At 45.5% G+C, this 19,057-nt stretch overlaps 1 protein-coding gene across 4 annotated transcripts in view; it reads right to left on the bottom strand.

Annotated features, from left to right (window-relative positions):
- The window catches only part of Trpm1 (transient receptor potential cation channel subfamily M member 1), a 119,322-nt gene that overhangs the window by 68,667 nt on the left and 31,598 nt on the right, over positions 1-19,057 (bottom strand). For all 4 annotated transcript variants that reach the window (XR_013110807.1, XM_034502028.2, XM_034501973.2 and 1 more), the window contains exons 2-4: positions 4,129-4,208; positions 2,276-2,471; positions 126-339 (exon numbers count right to left, since the gene is read on the bottom strand). Coding sequence is in view for 3 of the 4 variants with exons in the window: in XM_034502028.2 (XP_034357919.1) it covers positions 126-339; positions 2,276-2,471; positions 4,129-4,208 (490 nt within the window). In the remaining variant the exon portion in view is untranslated. The remainder of the gene's footprint in view (positions 1-125; positions 340-2,275; positions 2,472-4,128; positions 4,209-19,057) is intronic.

Below are 19,057 nucleotides of genomic sequence, written 5' to 3'. Positions count from 1 at the left end.
CTGTTGTTATAGTTGGGATCAGATTTCCATGTGTCTAGTCTCCTGGCCATTCATACTAGGAGGCCCTCTGCAACCTCAGTGAGTCCATCTGTGTAGACTCACAGCAAGAGCGGGGCCCCTCTTACCAGTGCTCACACCCCCGGTGAAGATCCACGCCCCTGTGGTCATGGCTGCCTTGATCAGACCTTTCCCAAACACCTGCTTCAGCTTGGGCTGCATCTCAAAGCTCTGGAGGCCTCCATGCACAGATATCAAGAGCTTGGGGAGCTCCAGCTGCCAATCCTTCACCATAAGATGGAGGAGGGAATCTGGCTTGGTGTCGTAGGAGACTCGGATATACTGCAAAAGAATGTGTGGTGTTCAGCGCCTGCACTTGGTTTTATTTCTCTGTCAGAGGGGAGAAAGGGTATGGCCTAAACAAGAACTCCCTGGGTGTCTCAAGGCTTTCTATGTCTCAGACCCTCTGCATTAGTCTGCAGCCAAGTGACCAAAGGTTTGTAACCTGGGGAAAGATGGACAGATTTAGCAAAGGAAAATATAGACTCCCTCCGGCACTATGGTTCAAGTGTGTGTGTTACCCTGGCGGGCACATGTTTAAACTCCATCACAATGCAGCAGTGGGGAGGGGTAGATAAGAGACGGTGCTCCTGATGCTCATAGGGGTAGGGGTTTGCTCATTTCTCATATGTGTGAGCACACACCAAGGTGACACTTATTAAGCAGGGGGAGAAACTAGATCAAGTGGGACCTTGATTGCAGGCTTCTTAGCCTTGAGAACTGCGTACAGTACATTTCTGATTTATAAATTACCTCATCTAAAGTGTAGTGTCAACTGACCAGGCTAATGTGCCTGTCTAAATTTGAATTTTAGATAAATATTTTAAATGGTTTAGCACAGTATCTTCTTTACTAAATGCAGGGCAGCACTTAAGAGTTGGTTTAGCGTTGTACTAAAAATGGTCTCTCCTGTTGTCTGACATTCAAACATATCTGAGTGTCTTGTGATTTATTTGAAAACTTAACCTTGAAAGACTCAATTCCAAACTGGCTCAGCTAGAACAAAGGTCCAGAATGTTGGACAATGCTATCGCTGGGTGAGGAGGAAAGTGGTCATGAACCCTTCTACTCAGTGTGAAAAAGAAATTAGACCAGAGGCCATGACCCCTCTGTGCTGCCTTTGTGTACCCATGCGAATACGTAGGGAGCCATCCCAGAGAATCTTTAATTGTGGTATTAGGAACATAGCAGCTGCATTTGAATCATAATGTTGGATCAATGAAATGAAATTACAAATAGTATTGAGAATCAGCACCAGGTTATGGGCTGGCACCTCCTCCTTTCTAGGGCCCTCCAGAAAGGGAGCTAGCTATCTAAAGCAAACTGTGAGATACTGTTTCTTCCTCTTGCTGAGAAGGGAAGACACGGGGAAGCTGACTTCAGAGGAAAATGCTTGCAGAGACTCCACATGGACTGAGAAGGATGGCGAGCCCATGGTTATTAATACTGTTTTAAAGAACTTTCTCACCAGTAGGTGGGTGGTTTGCTGTTTGTTTGTATGTTTGTTTGTTTGCCAAGTTGACATAAGCCAGAGTCATCAGGAAGAGGAAACCTCAACTGAGAAAATGCGTTTTATCAGACTGGCCTGAAGGCAAGTGTGTAGGACATTTTCTTGATTAATAATTGGTGTGGGAGGACCCAGCTCATTGTGGAGGGTACTACCCCTAGGCAGGTGATCCTGGGATGTATAAGAAAGCAAGCTGAGCAAGTGATGGAGAGCAAGCCAGTAAGCAGCACTCCTCTGTGGTCTCTGTTTCAGTTCCTGCCTCTAGGTTCCTGCCTTGGGTTGCCTCAGCAATGACCTATTATATTACCTAGAAACATAAGGTGAAATAAACCCCTTTTCTTCTTAAGTTTCTTTTGGTTACAGTTTTTATCATAGCAATACAAAGCAAAGGAGGAGATGGGTCAAAAGAGCATGTGTGCAAGGTTGGGTTCTTGCATGCTTTGTACATTAGATTTAGAGGTTGGGGTGGATTCACGGAAGCTCCATGTACTTTTTTACAATGATGCCAAGTTCTGATGAATGACAGAATCATTCAATCCAATCATTCAATGGGTAAAATCCATCTGCACAGATTCATCTCCTGGACTTGCAGTAATGCGCCTATGAAGGTTTAGCTGTAAGCCGGAGGAAGAGCCAGGTCTCTGCATCCCCAGGAGACAAGCCCTGGTGAAGGCTGAATTCCCATATACAGCACCCCATCATCCCTCTTACCATGGCTTTATTGGAGTAGCCCCCACCCTGGAATTCGAGAATCCCATAGGAGTCTGTTGGGTAGCTCTGGGTGTGTTTGCTGACACACCATTTCCCAGACTGCGTGTCCACCTGCTTGCTGTCCTCTCCTGTTGTGCTGGGAGCCCCGCTCGGCAGCGGAGGGATGTGCTGGTTAGTGAGCTGACCACAGCAACATCTGAAAGAAGAGCAAAGCAAGCCGTTTGGCAGCGTTTCCTCCCTTTCACCAAACTAGTGAGTGTAAATTAGCCTGACAGACAAGCTGGGGCCAACCAGGGCCCCAAGAGCATCTTAGTCATCAGCTTTGTCAGGGACAGAGGTGTCCCCTGAAGTGGTCATTTTCCCAAAGAGCAACACATCACTACTTACATACCAGTGTGTTTGGATGGCTGTTCTTTCTTACTGGGTGACTGGTTATCTTTCTACTGTCTCAAGAACATTAACAGGAGCTGGGCTCTGTGAACATTGCCGAACATTTTGTGACCAAGTACAGTCATAGCCTTGGAACGGACAAGTGACCTTCTGGAATTCTATGGTGCCGCATGGTTCTTCTGGTTTCTTTTGTTTGCTTGTTTGTTTCAGTGAAACTTTTTTTCTACCCGAAATCCTCACTTACACCAGCTTTTGTTGTGTGAAACTTGCCTCCCCCCCCCCCCCAAGTTATCCCTGATTGATTAATAAAGATGCCTAAAGCCTGGGCTGGGCAGAAGAGGGGGGGGGCAGAGCAAAGGTTCCCCCGCCTGAGGTCTGAGGCAGGAAGGAGGAGGGGGAAAAGAGGAGAGAAGGAGAAGTTGCCATGGGGTAGGTGGATCATGAGCGGTGAAGTAGGAGTAACCCAGGTGGAACATGGCAACTGATATCTCTGGGTTATTGACAGGGAAGTAACAAACTAGTGTGGAGGGTTGATATCTGCCCATCTCTAGTGCTTTTAAGTTTATTATAAAGATAAAGGGGGTGTGTAATGTTAGACTTTTGTTGCTGTGACTTGGGGCATGAGGAGAAAAGGTGTTTCTCGTTGTTTCAAAGACCTTTGTCCATCATGTCAGGGAGAAGGAGGGACAGAGCCAATCACCTTTCAGTGGCTGGGATGAAGAAAGAGAAGGCCTGTGATGGAGGGCCTCTTTCTCCCCTAGCTATACAGGGGTTCATGTGAGGATCAAGGCCTGCAGGGTACAGGGTGGGGGAGGACAGGGAGCTGGAGGATATGAGACACTGAAATTAGGTACCAAGCAAATCTAAAGCAGATGATGCCCACGCATCTGTGCCCTCCTGCACCAGTGACCCTGCTCACGTGGATTTTAGGGGTAAGTCTCCCCCACCCTTCAGCTCAGCCTCAGCTTTTTCTCTCAGAGGAGAGGTTTGCAGCTAAATCCCCCAGATTGCTTGAGTATTTGGAAGGCTTCCTGTTTACCCTATAGCATGCATTTCAGATGGATAAGTAGAAGCGCCGGCCATCTTGTGAACATGGTCATTTCACTCAGTCACTCACATCTTTCCCAGGGATAGAAGTTCCTTTTTGTATAAATAAACTAGGGGATTGGGCTGCTGAGGCCCTGGAAGGTATTCTGAAATTGTCTAAAGACCTTGCTCCCATCTGGCTGAGAGAGCTCACGAGAGATCTGCAAAGGAAAGTCCTCTGCCAAGGCATTTGCCTCTCAACAGAGGAGCTGACTAGCCCAGTGACTCTGTGCTAATGTCCCCCCTTGGGCACAGAGTCTGGCATGTCCTTGCCTCTTCTCCCTTCTCCCACAGATATTAGAAGAATAATTGCTGAGACACGCTAGACTAGCCCCGACCGGACTCAGATCATACCTCCACAATAGCATCCAACATACCTGTTAGGGTCTTTTGTGCTGGGAATTACAAAGATGCATTCCCTTTTGCAAAATGTCTTCTCTATCCAAGCTTTCTGACCCTGGAAGAGAAAGGAATGAAAATTAGATTCCATGAGCCATCACCATGGTTCATGAGGAAGAAATCACAAGGGCTTGCAAGATGGATCAGGAAGTAAATGTTTGCCACCATGCCTGATGACCTGAGTTCGATCTCCCTGGAACCCACATATAAAAAGAGAATGGATTCCTGCAAGTTGTCCTCTGCTCCTCCATGACACATGGGCACAATCAATCAATCAATCAATCAACCAACGTAATTTTTTAAAAAATAACATATTATTAATAGGAGGTTTCCTGTGCCCCCAATGAATGTGTGTGTGTGTGTGTGAGAGAGAGAGTGTGAATGTGTGTGTGTGCATGTTTGAGTGTGTGTGTGAGAGTGTGTGAGTGTGTGTGTGCATGTGTGAGTGTGTGTGTGTGTGTGAGAGAGAGAGAGAGACACACAGAGAGAGAGAGTATGTGTGTGTGTGTGTGTGTATGTGTTTCTTTTTGTCAGTGCTGGGGATCAAACCTATGTATGCCTCACTCAATCTCTACTGCTGAGCTATGGCCTTGTTCTTGCCTATGAGAACTAAACAATCAGTTCAACGAAGGGGTTGCCTATGTTTAAGGATCTGTGTTTTGTAGGAGTGGCGGCCTGGAAACATGTATTTATGGTCCCCATTTGCTGAATTTAATCACAAGCATCTAGCGGCTAAAGATACTCTTTGTACAAGGTTCTGTGCTGGGTGTTGTGGAGACTTTTTCCAAGGAAAGAGAACAGGGAAAAAATGTCCTTCACCCTCTAAAAATAGCAGGTGATGCTTGAGAAAACACAAGAAGGAGGGGAGGGGCAGCATCAGGCTGCCTCCAGGCCACAAGGATTGAGAGAACTTCCTGTAGTGGCTTTACCAGTGTGGACAAGGCAGTGGCCTTTATTCAAGTCATACTATACTCAGGGGAACACCCACATGTGGAGGAAGAGGCTCTGAGCAGTGATTGGCCTGCCTCCCCAGCCCCTTTCTCTACCAGTGACAGACTATAGGTGGAGGCTCAACAGATCCCTCTGGGAGCAGGTGCGGGAGAGCCCTGGTGAAAGTTGTCCAGGCTAGCTGGAGAAGAGCTAACAGTCTCTGTCTCCATGAGGCTTCACTCAATGTGTATATGTATCTGTGTGTGTGTGTGTGTGTGTGTGTGTGTGTGTGTGTGTATGTGTGTGTGTGTGAATACGTGTTCTGTATTTGTGCCAATGTATGTGTGTGGACAACGTGAGCATCATGTGTGAGTGTGTGTGCCTATTGATACATGACCAGTGTCTGTGTGCACAGGTATGTGTATTATGGTTTCTGGGAGGGGGTGGAAATGGGGATGTGTGTGTGTGTGTGTGTGTGTGTGTGTGTGTGTGTACGCGCTGGCTTATGTAGCATCTCTGGAGTGGTAGCATCTCTGAAGGGGGTGGCTTAGCAAATATTTGCTTAGCATGAGAATCCTAAATGAAATCTTAGAGCAGTATATCTCAACCTGTAGGTGGATCTTGACCCCTTTGGGGTTGCATATCAGATATCCTGCATGTCAGATATTCAGGTTATGATTCATAACAGTTTGCTCAGCATGAGAATCCTAAGTAAAAGCCTGTGGGATCTATGTATATTTGGTGCTTCTGACTCCAGGTTTTTTCAAAGGGATTCAATCAAGCTGTGAGACCATGGTATCATCTAAAGAGACAGGTCCAGGGAGGAATCATTTTCTGACTCAGAGATTTGGCCCTTTTGCTATGTGAGCCTCTCTATAGGCCTACAACATGGCACCTGAACTCATCAGAGTGAGCCAGCACAAGGCCTCTGTAACCCAGTATCTGAGGTCTGTCCTGTTATCCTCCTTCAGTCTGCTCATTAGAAGCAAGTCATTCATCTTATCCCACTCAGAGGTGTTATATAACTATGACCCCGGGAGTCAGGGACCAGTGAACTCGTGTGCCTACCACACACACAATTCAGTCTTTGTGTAGACACAGCATGCTCATCCCTTGAAAAAGCCTAAGAGCAGAAACATTCACATAGCCACAATCATAGATATACCCAGCGATCAAATAACAGTTTCCAAATTCCAGCCTTCCCCAAACCAGGGGGAAACAACCCAAGTCAGGGCTGGAGCCTGTACCTCTGTGTGTTAGAAAGTTGGGAAATATTTGCTTCTAACCTACAACTGTGTCTCAAGAACACAGGAGAACACTCTGAAGGACTCCCATTGGCTTTATCTGGGATGGGGTGTAAAAAAAAAAGAGGATCACAATATAGAATTACAACCTTCAGCTGGAATGTGTAGCCACGAGTCCACACCTGTATGGATGTATGTACACATTAAGGGAGTACACAGGGGTTGGGAGAGTTGTTTCTCCCAGTGAAGGTGTCTAACACATGAAAACAGATGACATCAGGAAACCAGCTGAGCCCCCGTCAATAAAAGGTGTGAAGAGTAGCAGTGAGCCTATATATATGAAAATTACAGGCCATGGATACTCATTATTGGAAAGGGTAAGTCAGACAGTAGAACCATTTGGTGAACAGCTGAGATTTAGCATGCACCATCAGCAACTGAAAGGTGCAGCCCCCTGTGTCTGCTCAGGACACTAAGACAGCCTGGAGGACAGACATCCTGCTTGTCACTGACCCACACCCTCCAAAGATGTCCAGCCAGTGGAAAGTGAGGGCAGACTGAGACCTAGCAGAGGTTGAAAAGGCAGGATTGTGCCTCGCCCAGGCCCTGCCATCACAGTCTTCAGTGGTCACACCATATAGGCCACGCCCCCTCTGCTGCCTTCAGCCCTCCCCCGTCAACCAGGACTTCTTAAAGCCTTTTCCACTCAAAACTCTTCATTTGAGAAGTGTTTAGGGTCTCCAGAAGTTGGTGTATAGGGCATAGATGTGTACATGTATAACATTCATTGATAAGAAATCATACAAAGAAATGCATTTAAAATATTTGAGTACACATTGTATGTTATAATAACTCTTTGATGTTATGGTATGTAATTTTACTATGTATCAAAGGTGAAGCAATCCCGCACGTTAACTGGATGAATGTGCTTGTTTATTTCCCCATAATGAATTCTGTCGTTGCTGTATATCTGATACTGCATGATTCAGATCATTTACCACAGCTTCCAGAATTGATTGCTGTTTTAATTTTATAATTATCATTGTGGGATATGCTGCCTCCTGAAAACACACAGTGCAGAATATGTTTAGGACCATTTCTGAAGTTGTTAGAAATGTTATCCCAATCCTAAGGTAAAACTCATTCGATAATGTTTTAAACTCATGTTAACAAACCAGGCAGCAATGTTTAAAACCAGACATGCTGACACAGCCAAAGATATATTAATTTGGTATTTACATACTGAGAGGTGGCTAGGAAAATATTAAACATCTTTGCTCTCCATAATTAAATATATATATATATTTTTTAAGAGCACACTAGTTAACAGAAGCACCAGGATTCATTAGAGATCACAGCCTGACTGTGTTTCAATAGCCATAGCGAGAGTTGCCTGGCCTGAAGCCTGCCCACCCTGCGCAGTGTGCTCAGGACCCAGGCACTGTGGGATTGAGATATACTACACCCATGAGCACCGCCAGAAACACGTCTGAATCATTCTGTGTTTGACTTTGAGTTGAGTTCAGTCACCTCAATTCAGAAGCCTTTGTTGCAGCAGGAGTTTCCGGATCTTCACATTGGCACCCTACACTACTTGGGTTCACAGTTTAAGACACACAATACTTGGGAGGCTGATGCAGGAGAATTGTTGAGAGTTTGAGCTGTGTAGCAAGACTCTCTCTGATAAAACAAAGCAAGGGGCTGGAGAGGTGGCTCCGTGGTTAAGAGTACCAGCTATTCTTCTGAAGGTCTACGGGATTCAATTCCCAGCATCTACACGGTAGCTCACAGTCATCTGTAACTCTAGTTCCAGGAGACTCTTTGCCCTCTTCTGGCCTATTTGGGCATCAGGCACTGATATGATGTACAGATATACTCCCAGACACCCATACATATAAAATAATAAAATAAACAAAAACAACAAAATCAAAATGATGCCTTGACTGTATCCTTTCTGCTGCTTTCAGGTACCTCAGAATAAGAAAGACAAGGAGCAGGGAGTGTTGGGAAGATGGCTCTATGGTAACCTGAGTTTGAATCCAGAATGCATGTAAAGAGACAGGCAAGGCCCCTGCGTTTGTAATTCCAGTAGTGCAGGGAGGTGTGTGGAGACAGGTAGATCCTGAGCATTCCTCACTGGCCAGCCTAACTGAAACTGTGAGCTTCCAGTTCAGTGAGAGAGCCTGTTTAAGGCAATGCAGTGGAGTGCATGGGAAAGACCCCGGATACTCTGCTCTGACCTGCTTACACTGGCCTTCCCTTATTCTCCCACAAGGTGGATAAAGAAGCTGGGCCAGCGGAAGGGGATGGGAGCCCCACAGGAGGACCAACAGAGTCAACTAACCTGGACTTCTGGGAGCTCTCAGAGACTGAACCACTAACCAAAGAACACACACACACAGGCTGGAGAGACTCTTGGCACATACGTAGCAGATGGGCAGCTCAGGCTCCCTGTGGGCCCCAACAGCTGGAGCAGAGGTGCTCTCTAAAGCTGTAGCCTGACTGTGGTATCTATTTCCCAACAGGGCTGCCTTGTGTGGCCTCACTGGGAGAGGAGGTGCTAAATCTGGCAAAGACTTGATGTGCCAGGGTGGGGGATGGGAGAGTTCCCCTTCTCAGAGGAGAAAGGGGTGGGGAGGGTCTTCTGGGGGGCACCCTCTGAGAGGAAAAGGGGGTGGGGAGGGTCTTGAAAGGGGGTAATAGAAGGGAGCAGCGATTGGAGTGTAGATAAATAAATAATTATAATAAGAAGGCCGGGTGGGGGAGATAGGCCAGGAGAAATGTCCCTCTGGTGGTTAGGTCTGTGTTCCGTCTACCCAGGCAGCACTGAGATGGAGTCATCTCAGGTGTGATTCTCTTTCCTTCTCAGCCTGTGCAAGGCATCTGTGACACACACACACCCCAATTGGGGTGTCTGCTTTACTTTTGCCGTTCAGTCTCTGAGAAGGTGGGTTTTCCTGAGTGCCAAGCACCTGCCATTGTCTGTGGTCCTGGTGAAGTACAGCTGCTTTTCTTACCCTCACTTCACTCAGATACAGGCTCCTTCCCCGATGAGTGCTAGCATGTGGGTCCTGGACAAGCAGAGGGAAGGGTGTGAGAGAGAGCAGGCTGATGAGCAAGGCGGACTGGTATTTATTTTCTGGTAGAATGACCTGTGAATGTGGCAGAGGTGTCTTGTGTAAGATAAGAGTCTGAGTTCTCTAGGCGTTTAATGCAGCTTTATAGTAAAGGGGTGGACTGAGGAGGTAGAGACCGTGTCAGATCCAGGACAAGTTTGCCCATGAGAAGAGCTGAGAAGTCAGGGTTCTAGGGGATGAGAGGCTACAAGGTACGTTAACAACTTCATGTCTATACCTGAAGGAGGGTGGCCCAGCAGGAAGTGGGTGGGAGGAAGCAGGCACACTCTTGAGAAGGCTAGGACAAGGAAGAGGGTGACTGGGGGCGGGGGGGGGGGGCGCTGTAAAGACAGGGTGTGACTTTACTCTGGCAGAAATGGGGAAAGTGGTTTCCAGGCATAAACACTGGCTTTCTGCTACATGAGTCTGTTTACGCAATGGCCGTTTCTTGGGCCAAAATTAACAGCAAAGTCCACAGTAAAATGACTGATTGGTGGACCAGTTTAGCCAGGGTAAACTACTTGTTTCATGTGTATATTTAGAGCAGACGACTCAGACGCTCACCCGCAGCTGCTCATCCCACCCAGGGCTTAGCTGGACTCTTGCATATAAAATATAGCTAGTTGCCATTCGTACTTAAGAGGTCTAGACTCTGGTTTCTCCTTATAGTCCACAAAGTGACTGACTGATGTCCCTGCACACTGCAGATAACTGTGGGGTTCCACTGTGGAACCCCCAGAAGGGCACCTGGGGCAGCACCAACTTGCCAGGGAAACTGTCCGTTGCAGAAAGTCAGACAGGCTCCGCAGCCAGAGAGCTTTATGTGCACAAGGGATTAAAACCTACAGTCATCCCTTCCTGCTCCACCCTCAACTTCAGGGGAGGCCTGGCCTAGAGCCAACAGGCCTTTCTGGCTCTGTGTCTTAAGTTAGATACAGCCTCTCTGTCCCTGTGGTGAAGCAGCCCTTAACGCTTCCCAAGCTTCTCCCAGAAAATGAAGGAGAAGCTGCCCCTTGTCTGTGGACTCAAGCCTGGTGTCAGACTCAAGTGTCACGGTGCCTGTGGGGCTTCGCTAGAGACTCCTGCATGAAGACCTTATTTCTAGTACTTGGGCCTCAAAAATCCCTCGGAGGCACAGGGCTAGCCTACGTGAAATGTCAAAAGCTCTCCCAGCCCATCCTTCCCTGTGACAGGGCTCACTCTGTCCTTGCCAGGGGACATTGCCTGACACACTAAGAAATCATCCTCCAACTGGAAATCCCTGTGAAAAAAGAGTGATCTTTAAGCCAGGAGACCTAGCTGTCTTTCTCAGTAGTGTGGACTGATAGGTTGTCTGTCTATGGTGAATCTCCTCCCACCCACACCTAGACAATCGACCCCAATTAAACTCAGTGTGCTACACAGGGAGACTGGAGAGGGGACTTAGTAGTTGGAGAAGGAGGGGGGAGTTAGTAAGAGAAGAAGGGAATAAAAGAAAGTAATAAGAGAATATGATCAAAATACATTGGATGTGTATGTGAAATTGTCAAACTGTGAATAAATTGAGATATAAACCACAAGCCCTAAAGTTTGCCTTAAAGCGTGTAGTTTGGTGCTTTTGGTCCACTTCAGGGACTGTATGGCCATTAGCACCATCTACATCCAGAATGTCTTCATGGCTCCTATAAAACAGTCACGAGGGCTGACGAGATGCCTCAGCAGGGAAGGTGCTCGCTGCCAAGCCTGGGGATCTGAGTTCAGTCCCCAGAGTTCAAATTGGAGAAAAAGAGAACTGGCTTCTACAAATTGTCCTCTGCCTCTACATCTGCACTGTGGTGTACGCACGCGCATGCACACACACACACACACACACACAGAAGCACATACACACACATGTACACACAGAGAAAGGCAGACACACATACACACAGAGGCACACACACGTACACACACAGAGGTAGACACACATACATACATATACATAGGCACACACAGGCACACACACACAGGAACATACATGTACACACACAGAGAGGCATACACACACATACGTACATGCATATACACACTCTCATACACATGCACATATACCCTCACACACACAAGATGTAATAAAAATATTAGAAATACTCATGTACCTGTTGGTGCTACTTCCTATCCCACCCTACTCCCACTTCTGGCTACAACTAACCCCCTTGTCATGTTTATGGGTATCATGGATGAGTAGAATCATGTGGTCCTCCGTGTCTGGTTCCTCACTCGCAGTGTGGTGTTTTGCAAGTCCATCCACATCCCAGCCCATGTCAGCACTGAATTCCTTTCCAGGTGCCAGAAACGGCACATTACTAACAGTCACAGAACCACGACCATGTGAGTAGTTTCCACTTTTCCACCATTGTGAAGAGTGCTGTAAAGCACTATTATTTTTAAAGGAACTGTTGAATACTGCCAGGGGAAAGGCAAAGAGAATTCATTCACTTGCTGGTGGGCAATGTGTAATTTTCCTCTAAGTTCTTCATTGTTCATATTGCATTTTTAATTTCTAAAAGTAAACAGGGTTTATATTAAAAGGGAAGAGAAAGAGACTGTGCCCAGGGACACCCAGTCAAGATGAGGAAATTCCCACACCTCATGTCTCCCCAGCATCAGCAGGCTCCTCATCTGGGCTCCTCATCACACCCTTGGCATGTCAGCAGCATCACTGACATCTAAGTAATGTTACTGGTTGCCAGGCCAAATTCAGCCTCCCACCACTGTGACAGAATACCCATGGAAATCAAGTTAAAGGAGAAAAGCCACTTCCCAGCAGATGTCCTTCCTACCCAGGGGGTGGGACTCCAGGGAATGATCATGGGACAATGTAAGGAAACTGAAATAGCACCCACTGTTGGTTAGATGAAGAGATGGAGGGCCCTTGCAAAAACTGGTATAGTGATTCTTCAAAATTCAGCACAGAATTAGCATAGGATCCAGCAATTCTGAAAAGGAGCCAAGAGGTAGAAGCAATCCAGTGTCCCTCAGTGGCTGGCTGGATGCACACAATGTGGGCATTCATGCAGTAGAATATTAGTCATCATTACAAAGAAAGAAATCCAAACAGGTTACCACATGGCTGATCGGCGGCATTATGTTAAGTGAAATAAGCCCAGATAAATAAGAAGGACAAATTCTGTATGACTGTATGACTCCACATGCATGAAGTTCCTACAGCTGTCACACTCAGCGACAGAGATTGCAATAGTGATTGCCAAGGGTGCAAGGAGGGGAAATGTGGAGTTCTTTAACAGGAACAGAGTTTCAGCTCTGCAAGATGAAAATAATTGAGACTGGTTGTTCCATGGTATAAGTGTAGTCTCTGACACCATAGATGAAATGAGACAGAGTCAGAAAGACAGACAAGACAATATATTTGTTATTTGTACATCTTAGTGTGTATAGAGATATATAAGAAAGGAGACTGCTGGGAGCTAATAGGGAGGGAGGGTATTGGGGTAAATATGGTCAAAGTTCATGATATACTTGAAAGAAATTGCCCTTATTAAACCCAATATTGCATTGAATAAATACATAACTTTTTTATTTCACTTGCATTGGTGTTTTGCCTGCATGTATGTCTATACAAGGGTGTTGAATCCCCTAGAACCAGAATTACAGACAGTCATGATCTGTTGGTGCTGGGAATTGAACCCAGGTCCTCTGGCAGACCAGCCAGTGCTCTTAACCTTTGAGTCTTCTTTCTAGCCCCCACCCCAATAACTTTAATAAAATGTCTATAGCTTTGATTAAGAAACAAGATGTGTGTATGATACATAATTAAATTGTTTTGTATCACAACTAAAAAAGTATAAGAAAATTTAAAAAGTTAAGAAAAGTAACTTTCATTTTGTGAATTTTACAATAACTGAAAATTAAGCAGATTTGGCAGTGCTAATTTGTGGGCTGCACTGGAAACCAGGGCCTAGGAATGTGCATTTTAATAAGCCCCACCATGAGAGGAGGCCAGGTCAGTATGAGTTATACTATACAGTGTGAACACTGACTAGCTGGGGATCATTTTCAAGGCAGGCCTCTTCAGGAACTTCAAGTTCATGTGTTGGGGACAGATCAGAGAGTCCGGTGATATGGAGCAGGAACAGGATAAGGACAGTGTGCTGGCTGGTTTATGTCAGCTTGACACTAACCTAGACATACACGGGAAGAAGGACTCTTAATGAGAAGATGCCTCCATGGTTTTGCTGTGTGAGCAAATCTGAGGGTACTGTCTTGATTAATGGTTAATGTGGGAGGACTCAGCTCACAGTGGGCAGTGCTCCCCCTGGGTTATAAAAAAAATAAAAAATAAAAAAATAAAAGCAAGGCTGAGCAAGCCAGGTGGAGCAAACCAGTAAGGAGAACATCCCCACGGCTTCCACTTCAATTCCTGCCTCCTGGTTCCTGCCCTGTCCTCTCTTCATGACAGAATTGATCTGGACCCCTTTCCTCTCTCCAAGTTTCTTTTGGTCATGGTGTTTTATCAGAGCAATAGGAGCCCTTACTAAGGTAGAAATTTGTACCAAGTCATGGGGAATTCCTATGGCAGACCTGGTCATCTGGTTTTGGAAGACTGTGGTGGCATTTGAACTTTGGACTAGAAAAGCTGTGGAATGTTTAGAGCTCAGAGGGCTGTTCTGTGGGAGCTTGGAAGTTAAGAGTGTTGAGAAAAATACAGAGAACGGAATTCTGGCTTGTAAAGCTTTAGAGTTAAGTAAAGACTCTATTGGAACCATTTGATATTCTGAACTAAGAATTTGTGTCTGGTCAACTGGCACCGAAGAGCCAATAAGAGACTGGAATTACTAAAGATAATAAATTTGGGAATATTTCCTCAGAGTCAGCAAACAGAAGCTGTGGTCCAGAGTGGACAGAGCTACATCTCATGTTGGCAGCCAAACGTGGTAATGAGTGAGAGTTGCCCAAGAGGCACTGGTGTTGAAAGCATAAACGGGTCATAAAGAATGGCTGAGGCCTAGCCCCCATCACAGGTCATGAGGAACCATGGGAGAAGGTACAGACTCAGTTGCAGTTGAAGCTCCAATACTGAAGGGGTCATGGAAAGAAAGTGAGACCTGGCCCCATGTAATAAGGTTAGAGTCCCTGAGAAGAGGCCAGGAGAGGCTATTGGTGAAGGTACAGTCCAACATCTTGGAGATGCCAGTACCACCAAGGACAGCATCAGCCATGGAAAGATGCCCACCTTAGTCCGCAAGACAAGCTGTGTGTGTGTCAGAGGACAGAGCTGGAGAAATGCCACTGCCAAGGTCTTGGGAGCCCACAGGATTATGAGTATGCCCCAGATGTCAAGTGTGGAATGTTTCACACTACTGGACATTGGCTTTGTTTTATTTGATCATGACCATGCCCTGATTCTTCCCTCTTGAAGTATAAAATTATGTAACTTTTTTTTTTTCACTTTATGGGATCCCACAGTTAAGAGACTTTGGACTTTTGGAGAGACTTTGTAATTTTAGAGAGGCTTTGAACTTTTAAAGAGACATTGGATGTTTTAAAGAGACTGGACTTTTATTTGTATTGTTTCTGAGGGGGGGGGACAGGGTAGAAACTGGACTTTTAAAGTGTTTGAATTTCTAAAGATTGTGGGACTTTTAAAAGTTGGAATGTTTTATATTATATTATTAATACGAGTTCTTAGAAGAAGGAAAGGTTTATAGTAACAGCGATGTGTTGTGTGTCAAGTTGACAAGGAGTATATTAGGCTGGTTGGCTCCATAAAATTGGCCTATAGATACTGTCTTGATTAATGACTAATATGGGAGGGTTCTGCCTACTGTGGGCAGTCCCACCTCCGGGCAGGTGGTCCCAAGTTGTATAAGAAAGCAGGCTGAGACAGCCATGGGGAGCAAACCAGTAAGCATCATTCCTCCATGGCTTCTGCTTCAATGTCTGCCTCCAGGTTCCTGCTCTGCTATAGCTCCTGCTTTGACTCCCGTCAGTGATGTGTAAGCCAAATAAACCCTTCCCTCCCCAAATTGCTTTTGGCAATTGGTCTTTACTACAGCAATAGAGAGAAAACTAAAATGATAAATGCCAGGAAAGAAATCTTTGTTTGCTTCCTGGGAGATTGAACAATGTGCCTTTTTATTGTTCATTTTGAGACAAGGATTCATGTCAGCCAGGCTGGCCTCATACTGTTATGTAGCCTTGAGGGCTTTGAACTCGTGATTTATCTGCTTTCACTTCCAGGAGCTGCAATTGCAGACCTGTATCATCATATTTGTCCAATGTGGCAACTTAGATAGCAAAACAACCCAAGACAATGCTCAGACTCAAGGCAGCCCTGTGGAGATACCACGGGCCTATTTTGTAGAAATAAAATCAGCGCTGAGTCCCAAGTTCAAAAGATATTTCAATGGATAAACAGACTGAATCTTTGAAAAGAAAAAAAAAAAAAACCCACCCAAGACTGGAGAACTCACATTTTCCAGTTTCAGCCAGAACTCACAACAGGGTGCAGTACTGGCATAGACCAATAAAAAAGGATTTCAAATTCAGAAAGAGAGGTAGGGACCTCTGGACCCACTCCCCCTTGCTTGCCTTCTAGTTACCCCACCCACTGTGCCACCCCAGAACCATGTGAATTCCTGACAACTATATCCTTAGGCAGAGATCTTCAGACCTAGCCGTACCACATACCAAGATGCCTGGTGCCTCATGGTGTCCTGTGTCCCTGAATGCAGATAAGAACCTCTAGCTTGCCCTCTACCTACCTACCTCCGCCAGAAGATGGTATGGCAACCTGCTCCACACTTCCATGAAGCAGCAATCACTGTGACCCCAGTCTCTGCCACCCAAAGACCACTAATTCCTGAAGATTGACAGCAAGAGCCTTCTAAGCTTGCTGGGTGGTGGTGCACTACTAACACTTGGGAGGCAGAAGCAGGTGGATCTCTGTGAGTTCGAGGTCAGCCTGGTCTACAGAGCAAGTTCTAGGACAGCTAGGGCTACACAGAAACACACGCACACACATACACACACACACGCACCCCCCACACACACACACACTAGCTGAGTTAAGACCATTTCTGACACCTCTCTCACATCACTACAGAGTTACTCCTAGACTGAACTCCAAGTGCCATTTATCTGGCTCACCACCTGACAAGCTTGCGTAACACGCCTCTACTCAACAAGGCAAGACCAAATATCCACACTAAGAAACACCATCATTACCTAACTCCAGATGCCCAGAGTCCATCACAAAAACATAAACAACACGAATAACCAAAACAATGTGTCTCCTTCAGGAATTAAACACTCCATCATAATGTTCCCTTGGCTGATGCTCAAAACAGGGATTTTAAAATTGCAATTACAGATGTGTTCAGAAAGGAATCCATGTATCTATGGGAAACTTATGTGTAATGAGGGTGTCAAGCTCTGTCAGTGGTGAGGGGGGGGAGGTCTTTACAACAAACAATGCTGGGAATGTTGTATTTTTACACACCAGAGAACAAATTTAGACCCTTACCTCACGTCCTTCACAAAAGCTAACTCAAATGGGATCAGACCTAAAAGTTAAGAGCTAAAATCATAAATCTTTTAGAAGGAAGAGGAACAAGAGGCTAAATCTTTATATATATATATATATATATATATATATATATATATATATATATATATATATAATTTACATTTAAGATGCCATCTCCTTTCCACATTTCCCCTCCCTAGAACACCCCTGTCCCATGGCCCCCTTTTCTTTTTGCTTTTATACGATTTTTTTTAAGTTAATCAAAGGATTTATAAGTTCGGTAATGCTCAATCAGAAGCGTAACCCAATACCCAACCTAGATATAAAAACTATCTTTGACTGGTGGAGACACGTGAACATCTGCCTCCATGCTCCCTCTCTCTTTCTCTCTCTCATCACCTAGCTTCTCCTCTTCTTCATCTTCTCTCCTTGCTCCATCTCTTCCTCTCAGTACTCCTTCCCACTTAGCTCCTCCTACATATCACTCTTCCTGTTAAAGTAGAACTTTTCTCTCAAAATACAATTAGAGCATACTTATTCTTAATTGTACCAGTGAGGTACAAGATAGTCCTAATGCCCAGTCCATCATTCTGTTGACTAAAAGGGGCTAAATCTTGATCCTGGGCTTGGCAGTGCATATCTAAATGATACCAAAGCATAAACAACAACAGAAAATAGACCAAAGATTTCATTAAGTTAGAAATGTGAATAAAGATGCATCAAAAGTACATCCTGTAGAGTGGGAGGAAGCATGCATAAATCATCTATCTGGTAAGGGTCTAGTACCTAGATCATGAGACGGTGTCTTGCTATTCAACAACAGAAAGACGAGCTAGCTGAGAAGAAGCAATGGGAGGTAGCATACCTTTTGGTTGCAGGACATAAGGTATGAAAGTTGGAACTGGCCTAAAACCATCCCTGCCAGCTAACTTTCACAGTACTGGAAGGTGCTGGGCATGCCAGTGGGGGAGAAAAGACTGGCCTTACCCAGTGCTGGACGGAACTACAGTATCCACCTGCCAGGCAAGATGTCCCCACTGGTGCAATAGTAGCATGAGATTCTGGGGAGAGCCAACTGCTTTCTGATCAGATCGGAGGCCCCTTCCCGGGGATGGAATTCATGCCTGGTACTGTACAACCACACAAAGCCAATGGCTCAGGTAGTCAGAGGACAGGGGGAAACTACTACTGTTGTTTTGCTAAACAGCATGTTATACTGCCTTATACATATTTACATTTATACCCATAGATCAATGCTGCCTTCAACGCTGGCCAGAGAAGCCACTTTCTGCCGGGGCAGCAATGCAGACTCCTAACTGGTCCAAGGGCTGAGAATAAGAAATTGCTGGATTGCCCAGCCCTGAATGGGACATACCTGCTGATACAGAAAGAACTAGAACTGATTTGTCTAGTATGGCAGAAACATGGCTGAACATTTGCGTATGGTCTCAGCTGAGATTCGAGAAGTAGAGGGTAAACTCCCACACACTCATTCACCGTGATCATGTGTGCCTCAGGGTCAGCAAGATTTCAAAGACCGAGTACAGAACTGTGACATGAAGTATCTCATAAATAAGCTTTCGGTATTGATGACATGTTTATTGAGTTGAAGTTAATTTCATTTCTTCATCTTTTGTAAGTGGCTTTATTCTATTTACGGCCACTGTAGCAGCTCAGGCATGCTATTTCGAGGCGTCCTTAGCTGAGCTAGCCTTTTACCCCCCTTGAGACCGTTTCACTCTGTAGTTCAGATGACGATGACTCCTGAGCCAGCCTTTCAAGTTTGGGATCACAGATGTGTGCCACCAGGTTACTCTCTTTCTAACGGGAGTTTTTAGACATTGAATTCCTTTAGGTGGCAGAAGATATTGATGGCTAGGGATCCATTTGCTCCTAGCTGGGGGTTTTCAGTTTCCAGACCCAGACTCCAACTCCAGTCTCTCTCTCTCTCTCTCTCTCTCTCTCTCTCTCTCTCTCTCTCTCTCTCCAGAATATCTTGAAAAAATATTCAATCAAAACAAAAAAAAAAAAAAGGAATTTTTCAAAATTATCTAATGCCCGGTTTCCCAAGTAAGAGACTTTTAGCTTGTTGGAAAATCTACTTCCACTC

The sequence above is a fragment of the Arvicanthis niloticus genome, chromosome 1, assembly GCF_011762505.2.
Source record: "Arvicanthis niloticus isolate mArvNil1 chromosome 1, mArvNil1.pat.X, whole genome shotgun sequence".
In the NCBI taxonomy this organism is placed as follows: Eukaryota; Metazoa; Chordata; class Mammalia; order Rodentia; family Muridae; genus Arvicanthis; species Arvicanthis niloticus.
Note: the sequence above shows the minus strand (reverse complement) of the source record. Positions and strands in the feature narration are given on the sequence as shown.